Source organism: Petromyzon marinus, chromosome 31 (genome assembly GCF_048934315.1).
Source record: "Petromyzon marinus isolate PM22_M1 ecotype Great Lakes invasive population chromosome 31, UKy_Petmar_22M1.pri1.0, whole genome shotgun sequence".
NCBI lineage: Eukaryota > Metazoa > Chordata > Hyperoartia > Petromyzontiformes > Petromyzontidae > Petromyzon > Petromyzon marinus.
Window position 1 is genome coordinate 8155079 of NC_133697.1, and position 26566 is coordinate 8181644.

The 26566-nt window shown below is 42.1% G+C and overlaps 1 protein-coding gene across 1 annotated transcript; it reads right to left on the reverse strand.

The window, feature by feature from the left end:
• Positions 1-302: 302 nt before the first annotated feature.
• On the reverse strand, positions 303-26566 carry LOC116947958 (stonin-2-like). Its single transcript, XM_032964305.2, has 15 exons — positions 24723-26566; positions 20636-20838; positions 19690-19748; positions 10305-10371; positions 7964-8065; positions 6914-7061; positions 6741-6790; positions 6516-6588; positions 6188-6306; positions 4866-4985; positions 3878-4126; positions 3292-3414; positions 2852-3022; positions 2669-2758; positions 303-2126 (listed from the first exon to the last, which is right to left on the reverse strand). Exons 1-15 carry the CDS (start codon positions 26467-26469, stop codon positions 2019-2021), a joined length of 3429 nt encoding a protein of 1142 aa, XP_032820196.1. The 5' UTR covers positions 26470-26566; the 3' UTR covers positions 303-2018.

Sequence of the window (26566 nt, forward strand, 5' to 3'; positions counted from 1 at the left end):
GTTTCCACCAGACTTGCATTAAATTAAAGGGATAAGTGCAATTCTTGAAACAATTCAGGGGTTGTGTGACCACGTTTCGCCATGCTCATGAGTGCAAGTTGGCAAGGGCGACAGGCCAGTTGAGTTTTCACTTGCAAACTGATGTTAGCCTTGGTTGGGAGTCAAACCTCAGGCTGAAATGTTCACATTGCGGGGCGCTTACTGCATCACCTTTTCACGCCAACATTAATTTATGGGAGACGAAGTACAAAAACAATAACATTGCAGAAATGAATATCAAAACAGACAATGATGTCGATGAATATAGGAATAATTGTAAATGTTTATTCATAAAGAATTTCATAAATTGTAAAGAAATTTAGCCTGCCAACCCTTGTCCATCAATGCAAACTTTATATAAACCACATACAGCTTTCACGTTTCACACTTCACCCAACAAAATGCAACATAAAATGAAGGTACATAAAGCTGCAGTGCACATATTGCATTTCAACATTAAAACAGCGCATTGCAAATGCCACAATTAACAATCCAACATTAAATTATCACACTAGGAAACACCAAAACATGCAAACTTGTACTGTAATAAGGAGTTCATCTGCATATTTATGTTAGATCATTACAGCGTATACCTGTAACAACTAATAAAACAACAGTCAATGAAAAAGTACATCATTTAATTAACCATTATCTACAATGCTTTTGGAACCAGATGTCAACTTATTTCTTCACTACAAAGTGAGAGTTTTGAAAGAGTTCGTCTTTAACACAATAGGTTAAATAAGCACAACATTTTCATGACGCCTGCTTGATTTATTGCCGTTGTAAAAAAAGACAGGATATCTCAAAGTTTCTGATCAAGTACATACCACATAAAACAGTAAATTCTCAAGTGTGTGGAAGTTGTGATGCCATGTCAATCAGGATTTTCACACAACACCCATGAGTCATGATATACTGTACACAAACCCTGTCTTGGTCAACAGTGCAGGCAAGCAATGAAAATGCAAATACTGAACTACAACCAAACAGACGAATGTAACACCATCTGTAAAATGTGAACTGCAACTGTTAATATATTTTTTTGACATGTGCCACGTAAGATCTGGCTGCTTATTTAAGCAGTGCTAAGGCACTTGGGAATATATTGCTTATAAACAGCACAATTGCACTTGTAGGTACAGAAAAAAGGCAATATCATAACATGATTTCTGACTCGATTTTAAAATACTTTCATGCACACAAGTAAAATACTAACAGTATTTTAACTGTTTTTAAAACAAAGTTTAACTTATATAAATTCAACATTAAACATTCAAATAATGATATTCTATTACGTAAAATATCTCATTTATATAAAACATTTAACAGCTTAAATGAACAAGTTATACTATTTACATGATTAATGAAAACTTCCCAAAGGGGTGCATTGATGAGCAAAATTAGCATCCTCACCATACAATTTACTCATTTGCTATAGTTACATATTTTATGGATAACAGTACTACAGAATTAAAGCCTGTGCTTATCTTTGTGATTAAAATTTTACGCACATGCTAAAATAGCTAATATATTTATAAATGATTTTCACTATGCTCTTTCAAGAAAGTTAACAATTAAAAAAACCTATTGACGACCACAATCCCATCAATTTCAGGAGGAAAAAAAATAAAACCTTTTCAGTTTGCGGGGAAAAAACACCAAATTTTACAACTAATGCTCGACAGCCTATAGTATACATTGGTAATTAAGATATTACAAAATCATTTAGTGTGCCACATTAATGTATCCATCTTCCGTTAATCCTACAGACATCCAAGCTCATTTCACAGCTGCATGACTAAAATGGTACCATCTTCTCTGCAAAACTGCACATGCAGTCAGTTTCAAGCAGTTTAACAAGGTAATGCTGAATGGAATCCTGGGATTGGACTACCAAGTTGGCTCATCGAACATGGAATTGGCATTGAGGCAATTTATATAAGCCTTGCGAGAATCAAATACGTGTATGAATTCAATTACCACTCAGCATCACCGGTGGCTCTGGAAAACACAAAATCCCTACCATTGAGGTTCATGATGCCATCTTTCAGGTGGAACTTCCATTTGTTTTTGCTCCGGTGAATCTGTCCCAATAAAAAAAAAAGTTAATATAGGGCATTGTTTTACATCATCTATTGAACACTAATTTCAATTTAAAGCTTTCGTGACTGCAAGGATTCATCTTCTTCGGTTCTTTCGGTAAAGTCACGTAGAATGAGAATAAAATAACAAAATAAAATAACAATAAAATTCTCATAACGTTTGGGCCACAACACAAGCAGCCTTCTTCAGGTGAAAGAACAGAACTGTCGGGATGACAGAGCTTCATTCTACATGACAAGAGCTTCAATTGAAGCTCAATTGAAGCTCTGTCGTCCCGACAGTTGTTTTTTCACCTGAAGAAGGCTGCTTGTGTTGTGGCCGAAACGTCGTGAGAATTTTATTGTGTTATTTTATTTTATTATTCTCATTCTATGTGACTTTAACGAAAGAACCAAAGAAGATGAACACTGATTGTTTCCCCAAATAAAATACTGGAACAGTAACACGTCTTAAAATAAATAACGTGTTAAAATATACAACTACTCAATCTGCCAATGATCAGTGCCTTTCATGTACAACTTACTTTGTCATACTGACACACGACCACATTGTCAGTTTCAAAAAGCTCCGTGCCTTCCTCATCACTGACATCATCCTCAGAATTCAAAGGTTCCTGAAAAATAATGACAAGTGTTACTTCTTGGCATGTTACCATGGCATGGACAAGGAGCAAAATCAATTGTACATTGGAATAAATTAATCAAACCTCCTCTACATGCTCCGCCTCCTCGCCCAAGTCATCATCCTTGTCTTTATCTTCTTCTTCTTCATCATAATCATCCTCTGATGAAGTATCTCCAGCACCATCAACTTGAATGATTACAGGTGGCTGCGCACTTGAAGATGCACTGCTCACTGGTCCAATTGCAACACCTGCCTAAATGATTCGTATAACATAGAAAATGGGTGAACTCTGCCATCACTAAACTATGCATCTATAGAGGTACACCCGGCAGGGGAGGTGCAAGAGGCAAGTTCATCATAAATTATATAATCAACCCTCAAACAAAAGCCGATGCAAAACTGTAAAAAAATGTCACGCAATGGATACATTTTACAGTAACACCCTGCCAATAAGAATGCAATTTGAAGAATGATTTCATGCTGATATTTGTTACAGTATCACTATTGTATGCCAAGCCATACCTGCTGAGCAGGCTGAACACGCCCCGTGATGACAGACTGATGCTGCGACACAGGTGGCTGCTGCTGCAACAACACAGAGCCGGGTGGCAAGTTCTGATGTGTTGAGGTCAGCTGGGTAATGACCTGATAAATAAAAAACAATATTACAACCTAAAAATACGCACATCACTGCAAATCACTTGGTGTGTAACGATTCATCTTTAAAGGGTCGAGCGGTCACTCAAACCCATTACATACAAATCGAAAAACCACTTAGCATTAACAATTCGATGTATGTTACCCCAAGCTGAAGAAACCATACTTGATGAATCTATGCCCTCGTTCCATCCCGATAAACAATACACTGTATATATTAAAACACATACAGTATACCACTCTCTACCTATGACCATGAGGATGTGATGCTTTTAAAACATTTCATGTAAGTGCCCTTTGTCAACCCACTGCTGATTTAGGGCCTACCCACACCATAGGTTGTGGGAGTTGTTTAACCAAACTTCACCACGCTGATAAAAGAAGTGTCCAATACACTTGGTTTATGGATCAATTATTACCAAACTATGTCAGTCAAAAAATGTATTCGTACTTGCTGAGGCATCTGCTGTTGGATCACTCCAGGGTGGCACGTTGGATTCTGCATTTGCCCCGGCAGCATGTGGGGGTTTACATGTTGTAGCTGCAGCAACTGCGTCAGCCCTGCTTGCTGCTGCTGCTGCTGTTGTTGTTGCTGCTGCTGCTGCTGTTGTTGTTGAGCATGCTGCTGCTGAGACTGCTGCTGTATGACAGGTGTCTGACCTTGTGTCTGAGCCTGAGAAACCTGCTGCAGCTGCAAGACCTAGAAAAACATAAACAAGTCAATATTTATATTCTTAGTTTTTTCGGTAAAGTCACGTTGAAGAGAAACAACAAAATAATAAAATATATATTATTATTTTGTTGTTTCTCTTCAACGTGACTTTACCGAAAAAACTAAGAATATGAATTACTGCAGTCACGAAAGCTTTAAATCAAAATTTAAGTCAATATTTAACAAAAAAAGTTTAATCACATTGCATGAAAGTTAGGCAAAGTACTGTATTGCCATTATCGAATTGAAAATAAGGCACATTGTTTAAAACAAGCTGCCATGTGGTGTAAACAATTCGTATTTTCCCATATATTGCTTTAACAACACAACTGAAATACATTTCAAACTTGATTTGAAGCTTTCGCGACTGCAGGAATTACTCTTTGCTTCTTTCGGGACGTCACGTAGAAATAATGATTTAATTTATTTTCTTTCTACGTGACTTTACCGAAAGAACCAAAGAATGAAATACATTTATGCAATTTTGAATAAGTCTGTTTAATAAAAATGGCATTAGTTATCCTTTGTGACCTTTATTTATGACTCTAAATCTTGATTTATCCTGGAAAAATCCCATGGAGCTATGAAGCTCTTTCTCACAGATGTCCAGCAGGGACAGTTCAGAAAGTTACAACAAACCGTAGAAACAATGACAGGAGTGCAAAGCAAAATCACGAAACCTGTGTGTGTGTGTGTGTAGCCAAAGCATTTGTACATTTACACACACCGGAGGCAGCTGTTGCAGGATCTGTAGCTGGCCAGGCTGTCCTGACTGTCCCTGCTGCATCTGCTGGATGGTTGGAACTTGTCTCACCTGCTGTATGGTGGGTACGTGCTGAACCTGGATCTGTGCACATATCAAACCCACACAATTAGACTTGCAAACATAAGGTTGTGGTGCTTGGGCAATAAGCACAATCACAATAAACCACTCTTCGGTTTGATTTTCACATTTGTGTCACATTTATATATTAAACACAGAGGTATTAAATTTGATGCAATTTCCTGGTGCGAGAGTTCAAATATCATTCAAGCTTCTTATATTTCCCCACCTCTAGTCACGTTCACCCAGTATTATAAATGGAAGTCGATATGCAGGCAACGTGTGGTGGGATTAATGTGGGTACTTCAAAACACGTCTGGTCAGTGTGGAATAGACCCAAAAAACCCTCTTAAAAGGGGGCGCCTCTACAGCTCCTTCTACTGGCAGCCCATCCCCCAGCAGTGGGTTTAGCAAGTCATTCCAAGGACTGCACCTTTATCTTTTCAGTTTCATTTATTAGGTACAGCCCTGTGAGCCATGCAACTCTTGACTCGGGTGCAACCGCAACAAACAAAAACATGAACAAAGAACATCTTTAAGTGACTACGTGCAAGAGAAATATCAAGGAAAAAACAACAAAGTCTTCAAGAAAAAAACACCGTATATCAACGCTGTTTGCAAAAATCCCAGTGGGATGCAAGTCAAACAATAACCATAAGAAAATTTAGATTTAATTTATTAGGTTAACTCTGTACTTCTAGCAAAACATGGCTAAACCATACGTTTTTGAAATCACCAAAATAAAGCTATAAAAATAATGTAAGTGATCATAGGAACTGTGATTCCAGTTTAACAATAAACGATTTCCCTAACATGTACGACCAAACTTTGCAGCCATAGCTGGCAGCATGAATCACTCCATAACAGCGGGAATATCAGGAGTATCAACATTTTTCAATGCACCTTTAAAGATCACCACACTATAAGCAAAACTCAAGATCATACTTTACAGTGGTAATCCAGAGCGATGCATTTGATTTCAGGCCACTCTGCATAGCAGTGGCAGCTAGGAGTGCACAGCTCCTCAAGAGCAGTTTTGATTGAAGATCTCACAGGTAGTTATTAAGTTGCAGTTTATTGGCAATAGCATTCTAGACCCTGGGGGCATCAACAGCAAAGGCCCTTCCCTCCAGTATTTGTACAACAATAAGGGATGTGAAGCTGGTAAATGAGCAAGGACCTTAGGTCACATTTGTTCTTCAGCATTTTACACATGCTGTGCTTACCTGCTGCATTTGCGGGACCTGCTGGAACTGCTGCATCTGTTGAATATGCTGCAGAAACTGCGGTGAAACAATCTGCTGCCCCCCCTGGCTCACCACCACTGGCATTCGACCAATCATGCCTAAACATCGCAATGGTAATTTGGAAGAAAAAAGGTATAACAGGGCAAGCATATTAGCAAATATGGTCTCATCGTTGAGGTTTATATTTTTTTAAAAATTACACCATGAGACAGGATATTTTTCCACAATCTGAAAGCGTGTTATTTACTTTGAAGAGCAACTTTAACCATAAGAGTATTTTTTATAGCTAATGCTAGTAGTGTATTACCTTGGGAAAGAGCAGTGACTTGAAACGGCGAGATCACGCCAGTCGGTAGAGTCATTGTCGCAACAGGCGTAGCCTAAGGGAAATACATTTTTGTGCAAAAATAAATCGTTAACACCGAAATCGTACCATCATATCAGCACATACGGAAAAAGGCATTTTCCTTTTTTACAACTATCTCACTGCAAACATTCCATTGTGACTGCTGAAAGACTTTTCAGCACTTACCACTGTAGTTGTAGTCATTTGAACATTTCTCTGATCTGGCAACACACCAGCTACAAAAGACAAAAGCATGTACACGTCAACAGCATATTCCGTGAATATTTACTGCAAAGTGCTCTTGTATAAAATTTACAACCAAAAAATGCAGTCTGAAAAATACAATATCGGTAGTTAACCTGCAGTTGTTTGTGGCCGAACTACAGCCACTGTAGGCGAGGGTTTCTTGTTCTGCGGATGTGGCTGCTGTGCACGAGCAATCATCAAGTTCTCCTGCTGCTGCAGGCTCTCCAGAGCCTTTGACTGCATTAACTTGCTTTCCCAGAGCTGTGATGAAAGATAAACGGTTTCGTTTATCATTAACATGCAATGTTCATGAAACTATGTATTTCTACAAGTACAGGCCTTCCTCTGAATCTCATCCCAAAATGCAGTGTGATCTTATGAGTTAGCAATTGTACATCTTCCCAGTAGCATAGTTTATACTTTTTTTAAGTCCAAGAAGGTTAAAGTGGCATAGCAGTTAACACAATGCACTTTAAATATGGTGAAATAAGTTCGATTTGCAGCCATAGCTAATAGTCGTGGCAAGTTATATTTAAACTAGTTGTTGGGGAAATACCCCTCCAACTCCACCAACACACAAACCAGTGTGAAGTGTGGTCAAGCAACGCCTACGGTCGACATCACTTGGGGAAGCCTTCATCCAACAGTAGATTGACTTGGGTTGTAAATTACTTTATCATATTCATTACCATGTGAACTTAAACAACAAAAAAGTGTACTATTAGGAATTGGACATTTTATTTAAATACAAACGATTTCCTTCATGATGTAATGAACTATGCAATCGTTTTTTTACCATGTATGCACATTTCATGCAAAGCTTTATTTTACACCCATGTCCAGAAATAATGAGTGGTACCAGATAATACAAAATAGACAAAAACAAGAAAATGTACGTGACTAAAGCCAAAGCAGATGGCACAAAAAATAACATAAGTACAAATGTGGAAGGTAGTACAAAGGAATGAAACATTACATGAAAAATGGAACAGACAATATAAATAAACAAACAAGATAGCAGACAATAAAATCGAATATTTAATGGAATCCTGGCCCTGAATTCTGGCATTTTTTTAATCTTGCAGTGGGGCGGGAGGAAATCGTTACATGCCTATTATGTTCATACTATAGAGGTATATTGGAACACTTGTACTAAAACAAACCTGCTTAAGTTCTTGCAAAACATGTTCATCCACTCCCTCGTCTAGAAAGATGTCTTTTAGATTTTGCACAACATCCTCAATCACAGCTGTGTAGAGCTTGGGCTGGGGGAAAAACACAAAGACAATGTAATCCATTAAATTCATTAACCACTGAAATTTAAATATAACTAGGCAATTACATGGGCGCATGAGATGTCATTTTATAGCACAATGACATCACAAAACATTCATGGCATGCATAAAACAGCAATTTTATATAATCGAATGCATACGTTAAAAGGTATTTCTAGAACTTTAACCACCAAGTTTTTAAACATAACAAAAATTCAAACAAGGAACTACTGCACAAGTTAAAAATGAGAAGAGCAATTGCAACAATGTAAAAAAGCCAAAGTTTTTTTTGTGGAAAAACAAATGTGGATACTGTTTATTTTCAAAACCAGCAACACAAGCAGTCCTCCCTCAAATATTAATACACAATACTGGTCATGACAGTTCATAGAAATACCTCAACTCTTTAGAGAATGAATCGCATGGAAATCCTAATAGAGTATTTAGAATTGTCGGTTCATTCAATCTCATTTCCTCAAAATGAGTCAAATCTGAATTCAGTTTGACGTGACAAAGACCATCTAGACATCGGTCTACAATTTTTAGGGTCGGTATTTAAGGCAACGACAAAAGTCTCTTTTTTTGTGGGTGAAAATGTTACATTGGGCTGCTTATCTTTTAGCTCAATGCAAGGCATGTCAGCCAATCATGGGCCAATGTGACCAAGTTTGGTTCACATCAACTTCACATTTGTCAAAGTACTCTCTTTTAAAAGTTTAAGTAACTCAGTTTATTCGGACTTACTTTTTTACGCATTTAAGTCTGTTCAAAAGTTTCGTTATATACAAGGTTGAACATCTAACAAATGTGCAGTACCGCCACTATACTGACCATACATTCATTGGTAATGGTAAAGCAGACAGTGCTTGTGTGGTCAAGTCATTTTATTGTGTGTAGTGCATACAATACACTCTATTGGGTTAATTCGTCCTCATTCACTCCGTGGGGGTCACATTTATAAATGGACCAAGTATTTAAAGACATTTAAGTGTACGTGGAAAAAGTTAATGCGTAGCGCACTATACACATTATCAAGTGCTTCGGTCAGGGATTATTAATGTCCTTTAATCAGGTCAGCAGAATACCTCAGACATCAAGATTACAGCGGGATCAGCTCTGCCTGTAGCACTTATTGTGAAAAATAATACCTGGGACACTGTAGTATGACCACTGCATTACAGTTCTACCGTGTTTTCATTGACTTGCAGGGTCATGATCAATGTGGGACGAGAGCTGAAACGCAGGCACACAATGGCAAACGTCTCTCATAGCCACGTTGAAAGGGGATTTTGTTTCCTCCCAAACATCAATCTTAAACATGATGGTGGTATGGAACCCCCCCCAAGTCCCTGGCCCACTGGGATCTGAAGCTACCTTCGTGTGGATATTTTCAAGTCTAGACGGAATGCTCACCCTTCTGACCCCCCCACCCCCAGAGTATATCCCCACAGGCAAATTGAATTACATAAGTCCTCCAAAAAAACATAGCAAAAACGAACGCAAACAGAACAAGAGGGCCTAAAACACGATCCCGAAGGGGACCCCGGCTTCTAAAAAAAAAAATCCCTGCTCACCTTTTGTGCCTTTCACCGCAATTTACTTTTGCGTGCAAAAAATACAAAACGCGATTTTGGGCGCCAACACGACGCGTTTAATAATCTCTTGGCTAAATCTCTTTCGTTGTTGTAAAGATGCACGGCAATGCATCGACTACCATCTCGTTGTTGTTATAATAATAATATTAGGTGTCTTGCCAATGACTCGTCGTGTGAGACAGACAGAGAGACAGAGAGAGACAGACTCTCCTCCTCCACAGAGGCAAAGACTTGCCCCGTTCGGGGCTGTAGCAGTATCCGCCACTTCACCATTAAAACGCGCACAGCCGACGATCTTAAAAAAATAATAATGCTTACCGACTGCGCACGCAAGAGAACACTGAAGGATCGTAACACACGCCCGACTTACGACTCCCGGTTTGTAACGTTTACAAAAGGCAGCAGCAGCAGCAAAGGAATCGTATGAAGCCCGGCGGACGATGGTAAAGAGAGTGAGTGAGAGAGAGAGACGGAAAAAAAAAGTGTTGGAAGCCATTTCGCTCCCAACAGCAACCACCAGCAAAGATGAGGACGAAATGTTTGTTCGGCAACAAAAAAAAAGCATTCACAGGCATAAAAAAATACTAAAATAAGCCCACCCCTTATCGCCTCAGCCACAAACACTCGGGTCTTACCACTTGGTTACCATATGCCATGATGGCTCGCGCCTGTGGGCCCCCCTTTTTTTTATAAACGACGCGGCTTCAGAGAAGCCGAGCGTGAGGTGGCCGCAGACGCTTATATATGCGACCCGACTCCAATGGCGCCCGGGTATGAAGGGTTGCTGTGGGGGTAGGGGGGGCGGGGAGACGACGGGGGCTTCCCTTCACATTTCCCACCACGCATAAGGCGATGAACGTGTGTTTCCTGTGTGTGTCTCTGTGTGTGTACGTGTTGTCTCTGTGTGTGTCTCTGTGTGTCTGTGTGTGTGTCTCTGTGTCTGTGTGTGTCTCTGTGTGTCTGTGTGTATCTGTGTGTGTGTCTGTGTGTGTCTGTGTGTGTCTCTCTGTGTATGTGTGTCTGTCTCTGTGTGTGTCTCTGTACGTGTGTCTCTCTGTGTGTATGTCTGTCTCTGTGTGTGTCTGTGTGTCTCTGTGTGTCTGTACGTGTGTCTGTCTCTGTGTGTGTCTGTCTCTGTGTGTGTCTGTACGTGTGTCTGTGTGTGTGTCTCTGTGTGTCTCTGTGTGTGTGTCTCTCTGTCTCTGTGTGTCTGTACGTGTCTGTGTGTGTCTCTCTGTATGTGTGTGTCTGTCTCTGTGTGTGTGTCTGTATGTGTCTCTGTGTGTCTGTACGTGTGTCTCTCTGTGTGTCTGTACGTGTGTCTCTCTGTGTGTCTGTCTCTGTGTGTGTGTCTGTACGTGTGTCTCTGTGTGTTTCTGTGTGTCTCTGTGTGTGTCTCTCTGTGTCTCTCTGTCTGTACGTGTGTCTGTGTGTGTGTCTCTCTGTGTGTATGTGTGTGTCTGTGCTATGAACCTGGCCACCCGGGTTCGATTCCCGCTCAGGGCCAACACCACCAGTGACGATTATCTGAACCGGTCCCGGGCCTCCCCTAGGTCGGCTCAGCCTCTCAAATTGGTACCTTGTGCGGTGTGTAGTAAACATCGCCACGAGGGAGACAAAGGCGGCCGGGCGTGGTTGCTGGCCACCCACCCCATCGTGTACCGTTCCGGCCTTCATAGGTGCTCGCTAACAGCACTTGCCCCTACAGTCTTTTAAGGCTATAGGGGGAATCTTTGGGGGAATTATAGGGCCAAGTTAACCCCCCCCCCCCCATTCACCATGGGTTTGTCGTTAACTATCGCTGATCTCTCGTCATGTCGGTCAGGAGGCTTTATTATCCCCAATATACTATCCAAAATATTGGTCGCGAAAATATTTTCAATTGGAGATTTAAATGTAGTGTTTCTTGGGAAACGGTGATTTACCACCGACACTTTTTATGCCTAATATACCACTTTTTTATTCTTTACCGAGCTCAAAACTGTCACGTAAACAAAACATGCCAATTCGTTACTAGTTCAGCACACCGGTGTGTTGTAGAGTGAACCCACAACATTTACAATTCGAGTACGACGTTTCGCCGGTAATTACAACCAGCATCATCAGTCAACAGCCAGATTTGTGGAGACATCCTCCTGTTTCGGTCTTAAATCTCGGTCGGTCAGTCAACCAATCCTATGGCACCTGGGTCTGTTTTGTGACTTCCTGCCAGCGGGCCTTCGACACTGTTACGTGGCCTCAGAGTCACCGCCACTTAGTGATGAACGGCGGTTGTAGTTGTTGTTGGGGCCATCAACATCATCACCTTCGTCTTCATAAGCACTATCATCCCAGTATGGGCCAATATTGGGGCCAAACAGTTCCAAAGACATGCCAACATTGGCATGTTTACTGGAATGAACGTCACAATATTCGCAATTGTCATAATTACCGTCACTGTGACCATCACTGTATTCATCGTCGAAATTGTCATAAATTCACCTTCAGTTGAAATTGTCATGATCACCATCAACATAATTTTTACCACAATTATCAGCAACATCAACTCTTCTCACCGCTGTTATCATTACAATCACCATCTTCAATTATCGCGATGGTCATTATAATCACCTTCATCTTTCACCATTTACGATTACCACCTATCAATAATCTTGACCTTCAATAATAATATTTATGATCCTTTAATTGTAATCATTGTAATTTTACTGTACAATATTTATAAGCAGGTTAAAAGCCATTGAGACCAATTGTCATTTTTTTTCAATGGACTCGTAAACAAAGCATGAAACCAAAATCACAGCTCTGTAGGACAAATTGAAGCACAATATATACAGCATCAACATATATCAACATAAAGACTAAATGTAACATCAATCATCCAAAACATTCACAAAAACAATAAAACATGATGAATATTAACTGAACACTACAATTACCAATTTAAATTATTTGGTGATGGTGCACGGACAACTAAAAATATCACCACATTCGTTCATAACACAGCCCCCTTAAGAGATAAAAAAGTATAACCGGGGTGCACACACGACCAAGCAAGCTAGAGCTGAGAGGCATCCAAATAAACAGGGAACGTTGGGCCAAAGTTTCCAACCACGTGCAAACATTGGCCCAATGTTGGCCTAAAGTTGGCCCAATGTTTGGCCTTACGCTGGCCCAACGTTGGCCTTACGCTGGCCTTACGCTGACCCAATGTTTGACCAACGTTAACCGAACGCTGGCCCAACGTCAAACCAACGTGGTTCGAACGTTGACCCAACGTGTGGGCCACATTCACGGCAAACGACGAGCGAGCACGCGTGTCCACTCTACGGATTCCAATCAACCGTGTTTACCCCTCGTGCGTGATTGGCCCACGGTGGGCGGGCGGACATGACGTCACGGCGCGGTATTTAAGGCGCTCTCGAGGGCCGCCGTCGTATTTAAGGCGCGGCCAAAGCCCTCGCTGTGGGCAGAGGCGCGCGGCTCCCGTTCGCTGCTGCTGCTATTGCTGCCAGTGCCCTATTGGCGGCGGTGTGGCCGGATATGCCGCCCGTGCCTTGCCACAGTTCTCCAAAGCTATTGTGTGCACCGGCAACTCGGTCATAGACACGGCAAACGTGTGCCACGAAGAAGGGCGGTTGCCCGAAACGCCGCCGATTGTGACATACCTGTCAACCCATGCTGTTTAGTCGTATTCTTGTACAGGGAAGTTGGGTTTTCAGGTCCATACGGCGTACAGCCGTTTCAATACGGGCAAAAAAATTGTCTGTTTCTCCCTTGTGATGGGACTTTGTAGGATGAACGTTGAGATTTATAAGGTCACGAGGTGACCAATAAGGTCTGAGTTGGTCTGTAATAAGGTAGGCACTGATAAGGGGTTGACTGGTATGTGTTTTCTATTCAAGGTCGCAGTAGTTATTGTTGACAAGCGTGTCGAGATTTATTGTGGCTTGTACACCATTGCCCAACGCAGCAGCAGCATCAAATTATAGGGACACTATATGGCGAGAAAGACCCACCATAACAATGGTGCAGGCCGGAAAGCCATGAGTTTCAAACACATTTGTTGCATATGCAAAAGGATTTAAGTTATTTTACTGCCACTGTTCACACCTCTCTGGCCTCTTATGAGCTGTGAAGAAGGGCCATTGCCCGAAACGTCTTATATGTGTCATGTCCTTTCTCAGACGTCGGCGATCATGATCATAGCCTATTGTATTATTTGTAAGGCTTATTAACGAATGTTTTAAAGGGTTTTTTTTAATTTGTGGGTTTGCACCACTGCCAAGGCAGTATCGCCAAATACTGAAATTTGCTCTGGATAGATAGGGTTGTCACCCGTGTGCAATTGTTTGTATGTGTCCAGCCCAATTTGTTAATCCACTGCTGGATGAGAACTCTATTAATATTGGCAGTGCTTGTTTCTGATGGGTTCCCTCAGCACTGCAGCATTCGACTCTTTAAACAACGTGCATGACTTTATGCCACTGCCCCCAACACAAACATCATTTGTCGTGATGATACAAGAAAGATGTATCCATATTTTGTTAAATTCAACGGTGTAAATAAATGAACTGGTTGTGTATTAAAACATCGCATTTTTACCATTGTAAATTTCCACCATTTACCATTATGTTTGAAGAGAGAAGTGCAAGGATGAATGCCATACTGTCACTCTTGGCTAAATGTTTCAAGCAAATTCTGTACTATATGTATGTTTCAAATGAAATACAAAATAAATGCATGACTGTACTGAATAATTATACAAACTATCAAACGCTTTTTTAGACATCTTGCATAACCAGCAGTCATTTATTTACTGCGGAACTCTTGTTTGAGAATTTTAGTGAACTGACTATAAAGATTTAATATGCGTATAGAGTACGTATATATTTTAGATAGAAATACATATCCCAAAGACAAACTTGGATGCAGTGTTTGTATATCTAAGTGAATAAGAAATATAGTAGATCATGCTCCCCACACTGGGAAATTGGCATGCCTTTTGATGACATTTGTTAACAAGCAATGTGAAGCACAGATAAAATAATCCATAAGGGCACTAAGCGAAGGTTGTCTTGCCCTCATGTACATCAGTAAGGTTGTTTAAAGTTTGTAGTTAAGTCAAATTAGATATATGACCCTATGGAGAATGTATGTTAGGATAATACAAAAAATATGCAGCATTCAAAACATTAATATATACAATTAATATCCATGAGTGTAAATACCTTGATTAAATTCAGTCTTTTGAAAACCTCCCCAGGCAATGTCAGTCATCGAGGTTACGTGCTGCTATCAGTTGGTACATTTTCTCAAATTTATTTTGATGCTGATCGAAGACAAGAGGACCACAATGCACCTCTTCATGAAATGCTGATGGGTTTTTGCATATACATTTTTGCAATCTTATTTGAAGCATTGCACAATGTAATTCGTACGTGAAATAAAATGTAGTACATACAGTATTAAGCATATGGAGTCCTGTGTCCACTTCTAATTCATGATATAGAAATAGAATGGACACTAATAATACAGTACAACGATATAAAACTGTCCCATCTGTATGTATGTAGAACTTCTTTCGCACCAAGAAAACCAACACCTTTCATAGCAGTTACAATTTTATTTTGGAATGTTAACACAGCATAGTTTTCACATACAACTCAAAAGGTACACATTCTGCCTCCCCTCGTGTTAATCACTGTACAATATTTTGTGTATCTTGGTAAAACAATAAAATCTGCTTTTGTACTTACTGCACAGTAACATTGTTAAATATATTTATAATCCCAAAGTTACCACAAACTTGACGTTTGTTGTGGTTCGACGAGTGAAATTATATTACTTTCAATGCAGATTGTCAAGGAAACTAGCAATTAAACTGGAGAGGAGTGTACTATACTGAACCTACTTTCCTATTTATATAAAAAAAACGCATTAAACTGCAACTGCCAAAAAAATGTATCAATGCACAAAAGTGAATGCACCCAACCGCAGCATAACACAAGTTTGCCAGGAAAGTGCAAGATGCATACCTTTATATCGGTTATACTGAATTAAAAAAAGCAATGGTACCACGGGTGTAACACAAGTAACGCATGGCAGCTTATGTTATAAAAAAAATATCCTGGACTATAAAAATTGTTTTTTTAATCAAACACACAAACATCAAGGCAGTCTAGGGGAATTTTGGAGAGGCAATCTGGATTTGATGCTATAAATGAAAAATACTTATAGGCAGGGGGGGGCTATGAATGAAAAACACTTATAGGCCAGGGCAGTCATTTTATCAGTAGTTAACATCATAATTTTAAAGTATTGTTTGGTGTTTTAACACGAAAATATACCTTACCTATCATATTGCCTTAAACGTATACTTTAGGAGGTATCCACAAATTAGGTCTCAAACGTTCTATAACATGCCAATTAAAACAATTAACTTACATCTCTTTGTCGACAACGATGCAGGATAAAAGCCGACGTATGGCCTTGTTGGCATGTCCATGACATGAGGGTTGCAGAACCAGCTCAGATATCACTCTTCACTCATGTTAGCCGTGGCGAGAATCAAACTGAAATCACCGAGTTCATTGCATACATCGCTAACCAATGCACCACCACTCCACCCCAACTTATGTCCAATGTCAAACATCAGAGCGACCACCAAAGAATTGAGACTGCCCACAACTCCGTGGCTTAACATTTCTAAAACGTGCTTGTTTTAATTCATCCACTAGAGGGCGCAGAAGGACCAGTTATATACGTGCATTGCAATGAGGAATGTTCTGTTGTAGGGCAGAAACTAGTTAGCAAAGTTGGTCCAAGAGAGGACTAATGCATTGGTAGTAGACGCCAGTGCACATAGAGGTCACCCTCTAAATATCAAATGTCCATGAAATGCCTTTAATGCTTAAGTTAAGAATCAATATATTCTCACAAAAGTAAGACAATTTTATGCAACATATAAAGTTACATTGCTATATTTGGTCATGAATATAGCATTTGCAGAGCATGCTGAATACATGGAGAATATAGCCTATGCACGCCATATCCTCAATACAACTTATTATATATTTTATATGGAAATATTAGAAGCCCAATGAGAATTAGAGGCCAACGAATATGCAGCACTAAAATATCCTTTATAAACAAGATTAAACTCTTGACATTTGGCACCAATTTAAAAACAAATTAAGAAATACTGTACTGAATATTGGCCAGATCATTACGTGGCCTCACCAATTGTGAATTGTACTTAATATGTTTCATGCAGTGTTTCAAAATTGCATGTTCTGGTTAAAAGTGACAACTGTCATTGTGGCCAGGTGGATTGGAGGTCAGGGCACTGAGCTGGCACTGCCAAGATCCTAGATTCAATTCTAGGCAGCCATCGGGGAATAAAAAACTGGGTTCTCAAGTGCAGCGAGTTTATATTCTGACCCTGGATGTAAATATCTGTTTTAAATCATCATTTGGCAAAATTCCAGCTGACAATTAAACATATTGGCTCGACTGCAATGTGATGAACAATCGAAAGAGTGTGGGGAAAGGGAACTGTCCTGTGTAAAGAATAAAAAGGCCACTTGAAGAAATTTGTGGGAGAAGTCCGTTCTCCAATATATGTTAATCTTGGGACTTCATGTTGTGCAAAGATTTCATGAATAAAATGTAGGCTATTAAGTTCAAACGTTTTATCCAAGGAGTCACAACAAATCTCCTGTTGGGCACTATCTCAAATCCTTGTTTTATGTACTGTACTCATAATAATAAGTGCATCCAGTTAAAATGAAAATTAAGTTTCAAGATTGGATATGCAGATAACTTTAATAACCCACTGCAAAACTGTTCATATCTATAAAGTAAATGTCCAGTTTTTGATTATGGCAACATAAAAAATCAAGTCTTGCCTTACTGCAGTTCATACATACATGGTGTCCATAATATTATCCATTATTAAATAATAAAACACAATATTTTCAACTATGTGGTTGACATTGGGAACATTTTCCTAATGGTTCAGTTGTTTGGGTTTTAATTTACCAATACACATGAATGTCTTCAACAACACATGATAGAATTGAAAAAATCAAGCCAGAAATGTCTGTGAATATCTGGAACAAACCTCGATACAAAGTGTGTCACCAATGGTGGTTTAGTGATGAGACTCATACAATTAACACACCACCAAGTGTTCAAGTTTATTCAATCCTCCCCCATCTGTCCCATCAGCAGTATAAATGGACACACCACAGTTAGTTGATGGGCAGGTAACGTGTGGGTACTCCCACCCCTTCCAAGATGTGTGGCCATTGTGGAACAGTAGGCCAAATACCCTCTAGGGGAACTCTCTAGAGTGGCAACTCGTGGAGGCCTTTCCACCCACAGTGTTGTGAAAGTAATTGTTTTTTACGACAAATGTGAGTATATATTAAAAAAATCAACCTAGCTCAAACTGCTGTCTATTTTTCAATGAATTATACATTGATGGGCACCCTGTATATACATACAGTTTATTGCACGCATTTACTTTATACATATACCTTAGATTATGAAGCAAGGTTTTTTTTGTTATAGATAGAAATGAATGTGGCACAGAATAAAGAATAGCATTCGAGTTTCTGCATGACTTACGCTGTATTTATTTCTCCTAAGAATTCAGTTGGAATGAAAATGAAGCGAAGCAATCCATTTTCTCTGCATTTTGTTAATAGTCTGCTGAACTGTCGGCAACAAAGAAATACATTAACGGATAAACGAGAGAATGGCCCCAATAGCAATTAAGGGGATAAACCCACTGCAACCAGCTGCAACAATAGTACACAATATAAAGGTTTCACTCTTCCATTATACCACGAGCTTTATTACACACAGAAAAGAAAAAGCTTAAAATCCCTATTGCTGGATCCTGTCCAGCTAAAATATGTCAAACATATTAAAGTTTCTTAAAATAAAATTATTTAATTTTTTAAAGGGATCTTGTGTTACATTAAGCCACTGTGTGTGTGTGTCAATTTAACAATGGGTTATTTTTCCCTTTAAAAGCCAACGTCCATCATTTGCTTCAATTACTGTAGTAATTAGAACATACTCCCAAGATTTTAAACTTAGCATAACCACCAGAGTGAATTTTGACAGAATGTACTTACTCATAAATGGATTTAACTAAAGCTCTCTTTGTTAATGTACATTATTCGATAGACTGTGGGTGTTTTACAGACATTACTGCCCGACACGTCAGTTAAAAAATAAGCTAAATCTATTTTAAACGAGGCAGCCATGCATTGCGCCTCGAGTAATTTCTCCTGCTACTTCTAGGATCTTCGATGAGTTGTTTTCGTTTGGCTGCTGGAGCGATTTACAATTTACACCGAGTCCTAAGAATCATAGACATAGTCTGGCGTGACTTGACTTGGGCAACTTGTAGCAACCCACAGTGTTTAAATACACTAGTTGTGAAAGTATTTCACTTTTTGGTTTTCTTAAACTATCAGTATTATTCGATTATCTCTTAGTGCCGTGCACGCACTCGGCTTTCTCAACGCATCTCACACGTAGCGATACCAACATTTCACCACTAGGTGGCTCTATCGGTTGTGGAAAGATTGATGTTTTTGTATGTACGTTGAACTTCTTTCGCGCCGTACGTAGCCAACCGCGCTAATCGGAGGTGCGTAATTTCGTTTAAAAAACTACACATATTAGCAATCTGTATTCCGGAACGTCACAAATTAAGGTCAAGAGTTTATCTTTGAGATAAACCTTATATTTGTAGATCATTTGTAGACAAAAGAGTTCGAGGTACACAGAGATATATATATAAAAGGTCCCCAACCAAATATAATAGCGTCTCCCTATGGGATAAACTAATAATGGCATTTTAATTTTAAGAAGTCAGTTAAAAGCTGCTGCTCTTGTGACACAACAGCTTCGAACCATGCTCAACATTTTTCCGACAAAAGTGCACACCCTTCCTCAAAATATACACCCCCTGCCATAACCAGGGTTCACTGTTGTGAGCACTCTCCTGGCTTATCTTCGTCCACTTCCCCCACCTTCATCCATCTCTTCTCCATTTCCACCTGGCACACGGCATGCAAGAGGAGCGTGCATTAGTCTTAGCACAGCAACCTTTGAGACAGAGCGAGCCTTTCACCACCGTCTCAAATACCGTCGTTCGACCCGGCACTGGGCTGCTAAAAAGTGATCCACCACACATCAACAGAAGCCATTTCCTGTATGAGAAATCTGAACGTAGAATTGCTAGAAGTCGCTCATCCAGCCGTGGTGTAACGGGTTAGCACACTGTCCTTTCAATCCCGGTGTCGCCAGTCCAATTCTATCCCACGGCGCGGCAGACGAAACAACGCGCCGGTTTGTTCAATCCTGAAGCCACAGTCCACCAGGCAGCATAAATGGGTACACCACGGTTAGTCGACCGGTAGGTCGCGTGTGGTGACGCAGAGTGTGGGCACTCCTATACCGCCAAGGACGTCTGGTCAGCATGCAAGCGTAGGCAATCGTACCCTCCAGAGGTTTCCTCTCGAGCTCCCTCTATTGGCGACCCTTCTGCCAGCAGTGGCGTGATCAAGCAATCGCAGGGCTGCGCCTTTATCTTTTATACGAGATAACTTGGTGCAATTAATATGCATTATACACTCCAAGAAGATTTAATCTTCAGCACATTTCGTATTTGCACTATTCTTATAGCTATGTTTCACACAGTCTGCAATAGTTCCACAGCGTGGGGTGGGGGGGGGGGGAGGCTTGATTGCTATGCATTCTCCCAATTTGGTAATACAGAAAATATAATATTCTAGTGCTACACCTTTAACTTAATTTCACTCATCCAGCCATAAGCACCTCCGTTCAGCACAGTTGGCTATGTACGCTGCGAAATAAGTTCAACATACATACATACATATTTGCATAACCAAGAAGAACCCAGAGTTGGCCAATCGCTTCGTACCTGGTACCGATAATGCCCTCGGTAGCTGATGTTCTTGATAGCGTCGACGTTCCCCACCACGCTCACGGAGCGGATGTTGGCCCCAGAGGCGGTGGTGGTCTGCATGTCAAACTCCGCCTCCAACGAGTGGAAGAAGCCTCTCGGCACCTCCTGGTCCGAGCCCAGCTCCAGGCGGCACGAGAAGCAGTGCGGGTGGTCGGCCGCTGGCGCCGGGCAAAAGCGAGCGACGCGTCAACAATCACAAGGATCTGCCAATGTCGGCGCCACACTCGTGATCACTCCAGTGCGGTTGATGTCGCTGTCGAGTGTGCGGGTGGTGCAACTGCACCAGGGCCCGTGCGCCGAAGGCCCGCAGGATAAGGTTGCCACCTGAAACTAAACTAAAACTAAACTATTTTAATTTCATCAGGTAAGGCCCACTGAGCTATGGAGCGCTTTTTCAGAAGCAACCTGGCCACAAATTATAGCCCAGCGTAGTGGCTTATTGTGTGGAAATTTATAGCGGCCAAATACTTTCAACATATATTGATTCTAAATATGCAGGGAAACACCCGAGGACCCTGGAGAAAAATCCACACAACCACGGGGAGAGAGACATACAAACTCCAAATATGCAGGTGTCAGCATATGGATCGAATCCACGACCTCCTGTATATCACGAGAGGTAGTTAACATTTCACCACCTGCGAGGTAGAAACAACTGCGACATAATTCTAACTGCAACATACCATGAGGAGAAGAATATCTCACGATACCGGAAGAGGGAAGAGCTCCATGTAAATGCACTATCTTGGCTGGTGTATTATTAAGTGACTGACAAACAACAGGATTTTCTCAGAGGGGGAACCAGGATAGGTGGTAACCCCAGCCTAGGCGCTGGGCAACAAAGAGAGGGGAAATGAAGCCCCATCTCATTTCTTGCACCAGGGTCCATACCAGCCATGCTATGCCACTGCTGCGGTGTTTCAGACTTCCATTGTCATCCCCACCCCCCAAATGCATGCTGGGAGATATAGAGAGAGAATAAAGGAGGGACACATGGATCGGAGAACATATGCCAATTAAAAACAATGGTGACTCTTATGAACTCTAAGTTGTCTTGGGCAGGACACATTGCTTGAAGGGATTATGGCCGAAGGGCAAGACTAGTGACAGAATGGCAGGAAAATGAAGGAACATGCCCCAGAGCATGACCACCAAAGCGATAGTGGCGACACTAACTCATGCGCAGGAGCAAGATGGATTGCGGCATTGTTAGACGGAGAAAGAGAGCGATGACGTAGGGACTGAAGAGGGTGACACGATTGATCAATTATTAATTTCATTCCCTCTGCTCATTCTCTTTAACCCCATCATCAAAATCCTATGATGCATTCACTGGATTAGCAGCAAGGTTACCCTGAGAGTCTTCAAAATCTTCCATCGACTCACCTCTGCCTACCTTTCACCACTCCAGCTCTTCATTTACTTTCTGTTCCAGCAACTAGGGCCTTCTGCTGAAACCCAATGTCAACATTTGCACAGTGGGAGGTCATTCCTCCCTCCTCCGCTAATGCCCCTGTTGTGTGGGGCTATTGATTCCCTGCCACTGTTAAAGTTCAGGCTCAAGACCTTCCTTTTCTCAAACGTCTGTCTCTTCTCATATATATAAAATCAACTTCCTATATGTTATACAAAGACAAGGATCTCCCGTATAACCTTAACAAATTGTTGGGGCAAGTGCTGTTATCGAGCACCGATGAAGGCCGGCACGGCGCACGAGGGGGTGGGTGGCCAGCACCACGCCTGGCCGCCTTTGTCTCCCCAGTGGCGATGTTTACACACCGCACCGGGTACTCATTTAAGGCGGAGTCGACCTAGGGGAAATAATCGTCACTGGTGTTGGCCGTCAGCAAAAATAAAACTATGGGTTGCCAGGTTCGTAGTGCAGCGAGCTAACCGCTACACTACCGCTCTCACACAGACCTCCTTATTCTCTGTGATGCACATCCCTCTGTTTGCTGGAGGTGCAGTTGCATCTTGACACGAGACAAATACCATTAGTATTTTATTCTCGGCGCAGTAGATGGTAATCAGCAATTATCCACATTTAGACTGACTTAAGTCAGTCTAAAAGCATAGCGCTGGAAGAAGACATCTTCCGCCATTTACGTAATTTAATGTGACAGGCGTGAGCACCCTTCTGCCATGCAGTAATGTAGTGCATTCCATCTTGTTATCTTGGACGAAGCCTTCGAATGGGAGAGTCAAGTAAAGAGACCTACTGTATTTTCCTCGTCAAAAAGCAACTATTTTGTTTTTGGCAGAGTGATCCTCTGCAAGGCGTAATGAGTCCCAGCATCTTGCGTGCAACGCCCCTTATGAGAAGCAATGCCAGCATCAGGACTCGAAGTAAGTGAAAATAAAACTGCTTTTCCTTTTCATGTTATGCTATTTATTTGTGACACGGTATTTCTTACTGTGCCACTTGCAAATGTACAATATTTCTTCTTATTTATGAGTTAAACAATGGTTCCCTTTTGTGTTGAACCGTAACACATTTTTAAGGCACTGATCGTACGTGCTGTACAATAAAATATTGAGTTCCGAGATACGAACAAATCGACTTATGAACGGGTCTAAGGAATGTAACCCGTTCGTAAGTCGAGGACTGCCCCCCTATCTGCTTACATCCCCAAGGGAAAATCCCCTTGACAAAGTCTTGAGATTTGGTGCAGTCTTCCTGCATGCATTAATAAATTTTATTATTATTATAACTTTGAAATTATGACGGGAATTTAAATTCAGAAGCACTTCGATTTTCATAACAATTTCGGTGATTTTTTTTTAAACAAATGCAGCAAAACCAATGTTTTTTTTTTTAAACCTCACTTAGTTAAACATTCTTAGTTTCAAAATTATAGATGCATTGTACAATGAACCCGGTGATCTGCAAACAAAATATATCCTGGCCACGGCTAACATCAGTGACGAGTAACATATGAACCAGTGCTCATTGCTCTCCCTACCCCGATTCACCAACCCAACAACCACCATGACCGACACGGTGTAGAAAATCTTTCATCCAGGAGACAGTTGAATCATTTGGCGGGACCCCGGGGTCCCGCAAAAATCAGGTCAATAATTATTATTTTTCTATCCGCCCTACTCGTGATCCCGACAGCAACGCACCGCCCGCCCAGACTCGCGCCAACAATCGCCACCAGCAGGCGGCGATCAACACGATGGGCGCCACCCCACCGGCCAAACGCGAGCCCCGGGGGGCGTCCGCCGCAGTCGCGCGTGGCGACAACGCCCTCTGGTCAGCCGTCGATCCTCAGCTTCTTTGCCAAGGCGAGCCCGCTCCCCCAGGCAGTGAATTTAACGTGTTTATGTAATTTTTCAACTTTTTACGAAACTTAGTGCCCCGAGTAGCTCTCGACGAGGCCAATCGATTGACCACTAGTTTTGTTGTCGGTAAGGCAAGACTCGTGTCGCTTGGTGGTTTTTCCTACCCCCGGGGCAGTGATGGGACCCCAGGGTCCCGCCAATTGCTTCAGTCGACAAAGGCCTGTGAATGCTTATTATTAATAATCGTTAGTGTTTGGAGTGTGTATACACACTGTATATAATGGTTAAGGTAAATTGATTATCATAGCCAAAATCGCTCATGTTACCGTACCTCTAAAAATAATGTTTCCCTTTATCTAGATCCCATAATTGCCGTACGTGGTATAGTAATGTAAAAATATACAGCCCTATGTCAATCCACTGGTAGATCACCCCACGCCATCTCAGCCATGGGGGTTTTGTTGGACCATACTTTGCCATGCCGGCGAGTGCAGGCCGATGAAGGGGATTGCCCATGACCTGGCCTCCCTTTCATTACACCCAATAATTTTATACGTTTAAACAATTTTAAAAAAGCATGTTGAAACTCTTAATTAACGATACAAAAAGTAACAGCTGTGACAAGAACGTAAGAATGGCGGGAGAGGTATTTTCTCGAGCAGTAGCTGGATAAAGGATGATTTCAACAACTTTTTTACGATATACGCAAGTCACCGAGCAGTGATGACCAAAGGTGACTTCTGATCTCTGCACATACCAGCGTTTTTGTCGGGGAGTCTGTCGATGCGCCACACAATGGCGTTGTACGCGTGCTCGTACTTTGCCGTGCCAATCGTCACACGCATGACGGGCTCCGAGCCGGAGACGCTGGTCGTGCCGAACTTGGCGCTCTTGTTCACCTTGGCCAGGAGCGACTTCTGCTTGATGAAGTTTTCCGTGCGGAAGATCTTGACCCAGTCCGGTGGAACGGGGTAACGCACCATCACGTTCTCGCAGGGCACCTGCCGCAGGACGTTCCTGTTCGGCGAGAAGCCCGGCGACATCAACAGCCAGGACTGCAGCTCGATGAAGGCCCCGCGGACCGTTGCCACGGTTTTCAGGGAAAACGGAGTCTCCTTCTCGCAGTACGCCGTCCGGAAGCGCATTACTTCAATCTTGCAGGCGTCCGGAGGTGTGAATTTTATTGCTTTTGACTCGGCAAAGGCAGCAGCATCCACGCAGGAGTGAAATTGACAGTCGTACATTCTGATCCAATTGTTGCATGAAGACGCAATAATGTCCTGCCTGTTGACGCTCTCCTTGCCCCTGACGTCAATGTCGTTGAGGCCGATGACGCACTCAGGCTTCCCAGAGACGAGTGCCATGGCATATACGTGTGTCGTGACGGAATGCTTGACCAAGTTGCTGTCGTCTTTCCTTAAGATGCCCCTAAATTCATCCGCAACCTCGATTTCCATGGTGTCCTCCGTGTACACCGAGCACCTGTCCAGCGGCACTGTGAGGTGCATCAGCTGATCGCGAATCGTCTGAAGGAAGCTGGTGAAGTCGTTGTAGTCGGGGGTGCCCAGCTTGAGCAATTCTGTCCTCGTTTCGCCATGGGCCTGCAAGATTTTGGTCGGGTACCTGCGCTTCTCCTTGAAGGAGACACACTCAATCCTGATGGTGTGGATTTTGCCGAGCTCATTAAAATTTTCCAGCCGGGGTTCCGAGAGCTCGTGGTCGGGCTGCAGCTGGAATTCCTTGAAGGGCTTCTCGAGGCCCTTCTCGTAGTAGAACATAAGGAGGCCGTCAGAGACGGTGGTGTAGATATTCCCCCACTGCCGGGAGGACATCTTCGTTTTCTTCTCTGGAATCCTCATCATCAGTGGCCAGCCGTCTTTTGATTCGACCTCGGGGAAGTCTGGGCAGTAAGCATACGGCGTGTCAACAGATTCGTCGGACAAATAAGGATCTTCCTGTGCGTACGAGTCCACAATCTGAATTTGTTTAAGTTTGTCAATGACCTCGGCGTGTGGGTCAGGCTTTGTTGAGTCAACTGACGCATTTAAGTCTTCCGAGTGATAGGATCCGTTCAACAGAAGTTGCGGCGACTCTTGACCGGACTGCTGCTGCTGTTGCTGCTGCTGCTGTTGTTGCTGCTGTTGCTGCTGTTGCCCAGTTCCCTTCTCCTCCGGGTTCTCAAAACTGTCAAAGAACGACTGAAAAGGGTTTATGGTGGAGGGCTGGACATCGTCGTATAGATTGATGAGGAATGGATTCGATGGGTGGAGCGGAGTGTGCGGCGGCGATGGTTGCTGAGCCACGGGAGTTGGAAACGTCCCATTGCTCGTGGACGGCGCGGGGAGGGACGCGCTTTGCTGCGACTCAAACGTGAGCAGATCAAGGGCGCCGCTCCCCTTCTGCTCCGCGAATGGATGCCCATCGGGGTTGGCCTCGCCCCAAGCTTTAAATCCGGGGTCATCATCAAAGGTCACCCAGTTTGAAAAATTTGCCGAGGTCGTCATGGTTAAAAAAAAAAATTGTTACCAGAATGAAAGAGCCCGTTGCCGAGACAATCCTTTTTTTACATGCCACTGTGTTCGGAAGCAGTATTTTCTGTGC

Bases quoted from the DNA above. Each gene is read 5' to 3' on its own strand.
- LOC116947958 (XM_032964305.2), bottom strand. From the start codon at position 26,469: ATGACGACCTCGGCAAATTTTTCAAACTGGGTGACCTTTGATGATGAC. The intron at 10,372-19,689 runs GTGCTCACAACA...GCTTCTCTGAAG, and splicing joins GACGAAGATAAGCCAGGAGA to CCGCGTCGTTTATAAAAAAA. The intron at 2,759-2,851 runs GTTTGATTAATT...ATTATTTTTCAG, and splicing joins AGGCGGAGCATGTAGAGGAG to GAACCTTTGAATTCTGAGGA.